At 48.7% G+C, this 10,000-nt stretch overlaps 1 protein-coding gene across 1 annotated transcript; it reads right to left on the bottom strand.

Annotated features, from left to right (window-relative positions):
• Positions 1-5,721: 5,721 nt before the first annotated feature.
• On the bottom strand, positions 5,722-9,647 carry elfn2a (extracellular leucine-rich repeat and fibronectin type III domain containing 2a; the record flags this gene model as incomplete). The annotated part of the gene is made up of 2 exons (XM_080523817.1): positions 5,722-8,181; positions 9,288-9,647. 2 exons carry the CDS (start codon positions 9,645-9,647, stop codon positions 5,722-5,724), a joined length of 2,820 nt encoding a protein of 939 aa, XP_080379943.1.
• Between the last annotated feature and the right edge of the window lie 353 nt (positions 9,648-10,000).

Genomic DNA, 10,000 nt, shown 5'->3' with positions numbered 1-10,000 from the left:
TCACATAAAGAGCCTCCGAATGTGAGCAACTGTAAATCCGGAAAGAAGCAATCAAGGGATTTTCCACCAGTTTCCTGTGACTATTGATTTGTGTTTTCAATAACCATTAAAGTTCAAAAACTTGTAAATTAAAATTATTCATGCAGCAATGAGTCCCCAAAGCAGTAGCAGCAGCGAACAATAAAAGAGCTACAATGTCGTAAACACCCTGATGAAATAGGCTTTGGGCAAAGGGAAAAAACTCATTCTAATTCCTATCTGCGTACAAGGCCTGCTGCATTTTTGGCCTACCTACTCTACCACTTAATCACAAAGCAAAGCACCTCTACATGAAAAAAGGTGTTCAAAAGTGTTCAGCACTGAAGGGAGGGAGCGTCTAGACCAGTGGTCCCCAAACAATGAGCTGGATGGAATCCATTATTGGGGAAATAATGGAATGGAATAATGGAATAATGGACTGTCTACTAGACAGTCTAGAAATTATACTTTGTTTACTTCGAAGGCTACAAAGGGCGCACCGAACGCATCCGGTGGATACAGCGCAGAGGAAAGTTGTGAAACCACTAGTCGAAACTCAAATTCTCAAGGGCCCACGGTGTTGCTGGTCATTGTTTCATCCAGGCACTTCCTGTAATTGATCAATTCATTCATGTAATGGTTTGCTAGGTTAAAATAGTCCACTCGCCTGGTTGGCTGGTTCTTTGATCTTTCAATCTCTGATTCAAAGACCCGGATGGAGGAAAACCAGCATGAACACTGTGGCCCCGTGAGGAAAGCGAGATTAGAACCCTCCGGTTGAGGAAGAGGAGAGGAGGAAGAGAACACAACAGTTGCAGACGATTGGTCACCAGGTGGGGTACAGTAAGAGGTGATTGGTCAGTAGTTAGGAATAGGAGGAGCAAGGTTTGGACTTTATCATTGGATCCCCTGACACAGCATAAGTACTCCCTATATACTGAGGGGTTTCCATTGGGTTAGGGAATGTAGTGGATCAGTGTAGCACCACATTTGGAACAGAGACAGTGTCGATTTATCTTGATTATGATCGTAGACAGGGAATGAATTAAGGGGAAAGTTCCACCTGTGTGGGGAAGAAAACAATAAATTGTCTATAAATGAACTTGTTTTTAGAATAGCTCTATACAAAGGAGACAATCAGGATGGGGCGGCTGTGGCTCAGGAGGTAGATCCAGTGTCTAATGATCGCAAGATCGGCAGATCGGCGGTTCGATCCCTGGCAGGCCACACTGAACCCCAAATTGCTCCCAATGAGCGGGGCCAGTGCATTGCATGGTAGCTTGCCGCCATTGGTGTGAGAATGCGTGTGTGAATGAGAGGCCATTGTAAAGCCCTTTGGAATAAGGCGCTATATAAGTACAGTCCATTTATATATATATATATATAAGTCAGTCCATTTACAATAATGATGAACAAAAAAGGAATGCCTCGGACAAGGCGTAATAATACTTAATACTTATGTATAATATATGCTTCAAAGTAATGAACTTCAACATAGAGTAAAACGGCTGAAATTAATACAGGAGTCGTGTTATTATTAGTAATGGGCCGAGCGGGCCCCGAGGGCTGGTGGAGGCTCAGTCTCTGCCCACTTCCTCTATTTACATAAAGAAGTCATTACTTTAACTTGCTCTGCCTTGCCCCAGGAACCAATCAGAAGCGAATTGATTGGTAATTCCCCGACCTCCACCGCCAAGCTGACCAATGGTTAAAAACATTGGCTAAAATACAAAAGAAAATCCTTTATGGAAGCAGGATCTGGCCAAATTAGTGCCTGAAGGGCCCCTCTTTGTGTGTGTGCAGCCTTTTCTCCTCGGAAGCGGCCCGAAATTAAGTTTTATTGATCTGATAGTGGAGTAATGACGGGTCTTTTCACATCCCTTTGTTGCCGGGAGTGGGTCTATTTGATTTGTTGGCAGATTAGTGGAAGAGGAGGTCAAAGGAACATCAGTATTCGATAAAAAGCTAAATTAAACATTATCAAGAGGTACCAGAGTGTATGCAGGGGAGTTCGAGGCTGGGGAATGAGGGCATTGAAACGGACGTCCCTATCAATAAAGTGTAATATGTTGACTGACATGACAGACAGCTGAAGCATGCTCAATAGAGTAGTATACTACACTAGTTTAGATGGGGGGGGACTTCATAGAATACTTTATAAGGGACTAAACTGGGTCCAGAACTGGGGCCAGAACCAAATGCCCTTCCCTGAGCACAGAGCTACTGAAAGACAGACCATTTCCATTCACTGTGATCTTTCAATCAGAAACAATTCGGCAGACGGACATATTCAAAAATTCGAATCATATTCTGTTAGCATTATTTCATTATCATATTCTATATGTCTTCTTAGAATAAGATATTATATTATGCACCCTAAATGGAGCCCCCCGATTGCACTTATAACCGGAGTAACAAATAAACAAATCTAAATCTATTTGTAGGTCAAAATGAGAAGGAAAGTGCCATCATTCTTTTACACTATTTCCATCAAATTCACATGAAAAGCACTGCAGGTGAACTCCCTCTCTTGTCATAATAGTGACATCAAAGCTGGAAAATAGATTCGTACTACATTTACCACAGGCCTCAGGGGCCTCAAGGCCGACTCCTAACCCTAACCCTCGTCTCTGAGTGGGAAGTAGACACTCCAGATGCCCTTAAGCACAGATCTAGGATCAGCTCCTCTTCCTCTAACATCTAACCTTAATGACAGAGGTGATGCATCCCAAACTGACCTCGGATCAGCGTCTAGGAGCACCTTCCACCGGCTCTGCCCCTGAGACGCAGAGACGAGGGACTGGGGTGTGGAGCCGGTCTAACGACAGTGATTCATCTCAATCAAACCCTCAGTCTGGCTGAGTTAATAACACCAGCACGGCTCCCACAGACTCCGATGAAGCCCGGACACCTCCTCCACAAATTACTCATTAATTTACCTCATTAAACCGGACGAGGGCGTCAAGGGAGAAATAATTACAGTTTTTTTTTATTTTCAATTTGAACGCCCAATGTTTCTCGATGGTGAACATTAAGTCAACAGACATGGATCGTAAAGGAGGGGAATGGGAGGTCAGGGCGCAGAGGGGAGGACGCTGTAGGTGGTGTGTTAGCACAGACAGAAGGAGAAAGAAGGGAAGAGAGGGAGGGAGAGAATTATGATCTATCTACATATCAAATGTCGGAATTATTCTTCAGAGGATATATGTCCTATCTAAACAATGATTCAACTTAAAACCATGGAGAATGGCAGCGTTTAGGCCTAATGCACGGAGAGTGAGGATGAGTCATATTCCGTCCCGGCGCAGGCGGGAACATTACTTAAGGTACTGAAGCATTCTGACATCAATTAGATGCAAATCGAATGGAAAGCATTTGTGTAAATGGGCCCATAAAGAGATAGCTGCCAAACCTTGCTCCATCTTCAAACACATCTCCTAACACAGTCCATATACGGATACAGTTGAACCATCCATCATAACTTAAAAAAAAGAAAGAAAAGCAGGAAGTCAATCAAAAAACAGTTACAGGGTAAGACCGTCTTTTTTTAAGTTCCCGTCACAACTCATTCTATTTCCGTTCCTCAATGTTAAGAGCACAGAAATAAAACAACTACACACAGTGGATAGCAAAAACGTTCTCTTGTACAGTAAATCCCGGTTGCTTGGGCACTTTGGTTTGAAGCAGGCTCCTAGCGGAGGTCATGGGTCAACAGAGTAGCACACAGAGGTACCAGAACCTTATACAGACATTCTAGAGTGCATAGACGTTCTAGAATGCTTAGTTAGAGGGCCATGTTTTGCTCATGGATGGAACGTTGGGTTGCCAAATGGCACTTGAGCTCGGTCCTTGGCTCTGGTATGGACTGTATTACCTCTGTTACCTTCCCATTGGCTAGCAAGTGTCTCTCTTTCCTGTGACATCTATGGATCTCTGGATTTTGCTTATGCATTTTTTGTAATTGATTGTAATTTAGTTGTCAGATACAATGCTGTCTTAACATTTAAGTTTTCACACTGATGTAAAAGTGCCAAGAGTTCATAGGTAGCTATGAAGTTAGCTATAATTCTAATATTATAATATCCCTGGGAAGTTAAAACCCCACCCTGGGCAGACATTGCTGCCTAAAAGAGACGATAAGAACATTGAACCTATGAACCTTCCTGATCTGCAGCTTCCTAAACAAGTGCATACTACCTCTGAGCTGCATACTAAGCTGCAACTTCTACTAAAGAACACCTTCAACCTCCACTCCCCCGATGTGATTACAAGTGCTTTAATATGGTTGCCAACATCCCCATCTTGCTACCTTGCACAACTCCCTCTAAAGTGATTTTTGCATGGCTAGCACTATTGCAAATGCAAATGTCCCCCGAAGCTTGCCGTATCAAAAGAAATATGCTATACCTGTAAATAAAATAAAAATTGGCTCAGTGACAGAATGCTTGCAGGCCTGGAAACGGCTTACTTCACAGTATATGAAAACATACAAACACACACACAGACACACACACAGACACACACACAGACACACACACACAGACACACACACACACACACACACACACACACACACACACACACACACACACACACACACACAGACACACAGACACACAGACACACACACACATTGTTCCTGGCTGGGCTGTTGCTATCTATATGCAAAGATTCTGCGATAGCTGTCTACAAGGGAGGAAATTGGGCAGAAAATAAAGGGAGGCCCCCCACATACACGCTCTGTAAACCCCTACCCAGACACACAGTCGATAACCCCACACACACACACACGCTCTGTAAAACATGTGTAGGTGTTTCCAGTCGATAAGCATACTCCTGCTCCAGCTAAACGCAGTGCTCTTGGGTCTGTCCACGCTCGGTTCTCGCCCCGCTGTATCCTCCCACACAGTATCCACACCTGCTTTTATGCCTTTCTAATTACCGCCAAGAACAATTAACTTGATAAGTATCACTTAATATCCTCCCCGAAGAAGGGATTCCGGCAATTCAAAACAAACACAGCTAATTCCTCATTCCCTCTCTATTATCTCGCCGAATTACATTTATATAAGCGAAAAAAAGTGGCAGAGGCGATTGGAAATGACAGACTTTGATGGGATTAAGGAGGCAGTGTTTAAGGGGACAGGTTTAAGCCGTGAATGCCGCTTCTTCGGTGAGATATGTTGTAATGAGGTAGAAAACACCTGTCCATAACAAGCCTTGCATTCATTACTGAATCCCCATCGCTGTCTCTATGGTAGCCTGTGAGGACCAAAGTGCCAGGCAAGAGGGAGTCTGTTTTTTTGTTTTTTGCTTTTTTCTTTTACTACCGTGACAACAGTGGAAATCATGATGGGATTCCGCTGTGGAACTGACGAGCCTCTGTGGGATCCGTCGTGACAGTTTTGAGCCCCTGAGGAACCGCTTTAGATTTAGTACAGAACATTGTTTTGGGATTGTAACACCTTTGTGGACCTTCCTGGAGAACTGGGAAACAACTGTGGAACTTCTATTAAACTGTGGAACATGTTATGAAATCCCCTATAGAGCCACTCCAATCCCTTTTCTAACCACTGTACCTGTGTCTTTCTGTCTAGTACCACTCTCCCCTCTCCATAGTTACTCCCCTCCTCGCCCCTCAGGTTGCTGTTGTAACCATCCACCCTAAACCCTCACCCTCCCCCTCACCCTCTCTTCCTCTCCTCACAGCTTCTGCTGGGCGGACACACCCTTCCAGTAGTCGAGTATGTCATGGAGGTCCTCGTCCTTGGCGAACTGCACCTTCTTCCTTAAGGCGTGGCCCGCCGCTATGTAGGACGCCTCCTCGCGCGGGTTCTTCTTGTAGGGCCTGAAGCGCTCCCAGATCCTCAGGGTGTTCTCAGAGGAGTACTCCGGGCTGGAGGAGTAACCCGAGTAATTCTGGTGGCGGGAGGGAGAGAGCTGGGAATAGGCCGCAGGGTCCCTCTTGGCACGGCCCAGTGGCTTGAGGAACGAGGCCTTCTGATTGGTGGACGGGGAGTCGTTGGCCCCCTCGTAGTATAGCGCCGGGAAGGAGTGCCGGTGCTCCGAACAGTGGTAGTCCGGGTGCACCTCCAGGTGATGCTGTTGACCTGTGCCACACCCGCCCCCTCCGCCATTGCTCCCTCCCCCACCACAGCCCATCCCTCCCCCGTTCACCCCTCCGCCGTTGACACTACCACTCCCACAACCCCCACCACCACCACCACCCCCTACCAGTGGCAGCCTATCGAGGGGCTCCCCGCACCCCACAGGGCTGCCCTTCTCCGGGGGGTACTTGCAGGAGTCGGGGCTGCGGGGTTCGTTGACGTCTAGACTGAAGACCCTGCTGTTGCTCTTGACGGACCCCCCCGAAGACGAGACACTGCAGCGGTTCTTCTGGACCACCACGCCCATGTCGGTGCTCAGCTGCCTCTGCAGGGGCCGCACAGCGTTGGCTGGGGGAGGGTCCCTGTAGGGTGGCGAGAGGAATCCCCCGCCACTGATCCCCGGACGTTCCGAGAGAGGCATGGCCAGGGGCACAGGGGACGTGGCAGGGTGGGGCATTTTTGGGGATGCCAGCATCTGACAAGTGTCTGTGAGGCCCTGGGAGAGGGGGATGAGGTTGCGGGCGAAGGAGGTGATGCAGGCAGGTGGAGGGGAGGGGTTGTCCCCTGACATGGTGGTAACTACAGAGTCGAGCTTCAGCGCATCGATGCAGTTGTTGATGATCTGGTTGACTTTGTCCACCTCCATGGCGATGGTGGAGATCTCCGACGCAGACCCACGCCCGTCATCATCCGAATCCTCACCGATGTTCATCCCGTCCTCGTCGCATCCCCCGCCTCCTCGCATGTCCACCACAGCCTCCCCTCCCCCACCCGGCACACCTCCCCCATCCCTCACCCTCTCCTCCCCCACCACTACCCCCGTCCTGACATCCATGTAGTTACCTTTGCTGGCCATGGCCTCCGAAAACGCCGTGGCCATCTTCTCCACCTGGGGCAAGGAAGACAGGCGGGAGGAGCTGGTGTTGGCAGACCCATGGAGCATGCCTGTGCTAGAGGAGGTGGAGGGGGGCAGTTTACCCCCGCCTCCATGGTGGTGTTGGTGGTGGGCCTGTTCCTGGAGCCTCTGCATAGCCGCCGGATCATTAGCCGCGGCGGCTGCTGCCTCTGGCCCATACCTCATCTCCAAAATAGTCTTCTTCACACTTATCGACTTGTCCTTCTCCTCCTGCATCCGGCGTTTGCGGAGGCAGTAGTAAACAAGGCCCAGGACGATGACCATGCCAAACAGGCAGCCTAGGATGGTCATGATGTAGTGGGTGGCGGTGGACGGATTGGCGCGCAACTCCGTGCCAGCCGCCCTGGTGGCGAAGAGGAGACAGGTGTGGTTGTAGCGCTGGGCAGTTCGTATCGACGCCACGCAGAAGGTGTAGTTGGTGTGGGGCTTCAGGTTGGACAGGGTGACGATCTCCTTCTTGAGTTTCAGGTTCATGACGTCGGAGCGGTAGGTGTGGTTGTACTGAACCAGGATGTACATCTTGCTGAAGGGGTTAGGGATCTGGACCAGGAGCGAAGCCGCCGAGAGAGTGACCATCTGGAGTTTGATGCTAGGGCTGTAGGTGGGGTCGGCAGTGGAGGACGCGGTGGGGCCGGCCCGGTCGTTGTTGTCCGGGCCCATCCCGGAGCCATCCATGTCGGGCGGCAGAGAAGAAGTGATGCCAGGAATGATCACTCCATCCCGGCACATGGAGGAGAGGATGACGCGTGCATTGCGGCCGTGTCCGGGCAAGGGGCTTAGCAGCGGGTACCCGAACATCTCCTTGGGGGTCTCACACTGGAGCCGGTCGTAGGTGTGTGTGACGTTGTTAAACGCTTCCAGCCAGGTGAGGAAGCTGAACAGCTCACAACCGCAGTCGAAGGGGTTCCCCGCCAGTTCACACACCATCAGATGGTTCAGGACGGTAAACGTGGTCGGGTCGAGGCGAGCCAGCTTATTGGACGACAGGTCCAGGCTGCTCAGGCTGGGGCACTCCTCGAAGGCGTTGTTGGAGATGACCTCGATGAGGTTGTGCTGGAGGAAGAGGCACTGCATGCGGCCCAGCCCCCTCATCATACCCTCCGTCAGGTTGGTCAGCTTGTTGTAGCCCAGCTGCAGCACCTGTGAGGAACACAAAGGAAAACGTTGAAACCTTCCTCCTGTCTGTTGTGTTTATAATACACTGTAGGAGTTGGAGCGTACAAACGAAACGGAGACTTGGTGCCAGTATAAAGCCGACCGTGCCGTGTCGGCATTTATTTAACTGATGACATAGCGCCCATAGCAACATACAACACTTCCTTAAATGTTACCTGTAACCCCCATACGTCACACCCCAGTGACCGGCGTTAAAGTGCCCGCACACAATTCCCCATAACCAAACACACAGGTGAATTATGTACATCATAGTCATCATCATTGTCCGCTACAACACTTTATTTTGTCACGTCTCATGTCTTTTTTTATTTTTTTATTTATTAATTCATGCTTGCAGTGGAGCCAAGGCCCCACTGAAAAACTGCAGAACTTTACAGATAATTCATACATGACAATAAAAATATTAGCAACGTACACAACAATTTTAAGGTTAAAAATATTTCAGGGCGGCAAAGCAAGGGCAGGTAGCAGTCATGGTCGCCATGCTGTGTTATTTGTGGGTCTATATATTGTCATTGTACAGCCTAACTGCAGTATGAAGGGTTGAGTTTTTCAGCCTGCTGGTCTTGGCCTTTGGTGACTATGGCTGACCCTGTTAATTTAATTAATTTTGCCATTTAGCAGACGCTTTTATCCAAAGCGACTTACAATTACGAATTACAGGGACATTCCCCCTGGAGTAACTGAGGGATAAGTGCCTTACCCAAGGGCACACTAGTAGTGGTGTGGCTTCAGGCGGGATTTGAACTCACAACCTTCCGATCACAAGTCCAACTCACTATCCACTAGACCACCACTACCCCTGTGCCTACAGGCAAAAAATACATGTTGTTGTACTCTGTCAAATGACAAAAACGTTGAATTCCTTTAGTGATCATAATAAGCTAATTATCTACGGTAATCTTCTGATTAACTTGATAACACAGTCATGAAATTGTAATATGTTAATTACACATAATAATAACAACTTGATCATTGTTGTTTAAATAGCTCAGCGAAATGTTGTACACCATATGTATGAGTTCCATCAGTCACAATACACACTGTGTGACAATCCATCATCCACTGACCTGGAGGTTAGCCTGTCCGGCGAAGGCCCCATCCTCGATGTAGGAGATCTCGTTCTTGGTGAGGTTCAGGTCCGTCAGGTTGGTGAAGCGGTACATGGAGGTGAACAGCACGGCCTTGAGCTTGTTCTCATTGAGCCGCAGGTCATGTACAGTGTTGTTGATCTGCTGGGGTATGGTTTCATATGGGGGCTGATTCTGACTGCAGATAGCCAGCCACACATAGCCTTTGTCCCCCTCGATGAGCCAGCAGTCCCCCCGGACCGGGCCCGGGAGGCGGAGCAGCAGGAGCAAAGGGAGGAGGAGGTAGAGGAGAAAGGAAGGAGAGAGGGAGACAGAGGGGAGTTGAAACCTGCTGGCCATGCTAGGGAGGATGGTAGGGGTTGTCTTAGTAGAAAAAATGGAAGGGGAGAGTATCAAGAAAGGGTTAGCTAGCAGAAGTTAAAATCAAGTTGGGTGACAGGTAAGGGGCAAGCAGGTCGGAGCGGTAAGAGAGAGAGGTCGCAGAGAGGTTGTTTCCTAAGCAATTAGAGCTGGGCTTGCAGCATGGTAACTTGTACAGTCCCCATTTTAGGTGTTCCACGGCGAAGAGTTACAGCCTCTGACCACCGTTTCCCTCGGCAACCAAGATGAAGGAAAATTCCTCTCAGCTAGGAAGCAAATCTGCATAATAGAGAGAGGGAGAGAGAGAGAGCGAGCGAGAGAGAGATGTCGTT

The sequence above is a fragment of the Nansenia antarctica genome (genome assembly GCF_963989245.1).
Source record: "Nansenia antarctica genome assembly, chromosome: 2".
NCBI classification, from domain to species: Eukaryota; Metazoa; Chordata; class Actinopteri; order Argentiniformes; family Microstomatidae; genus Nansenia; species Nansenia antarctica.
This window is presented reverse-complemented; position numbering and strand designations above follow the sequence as displayed.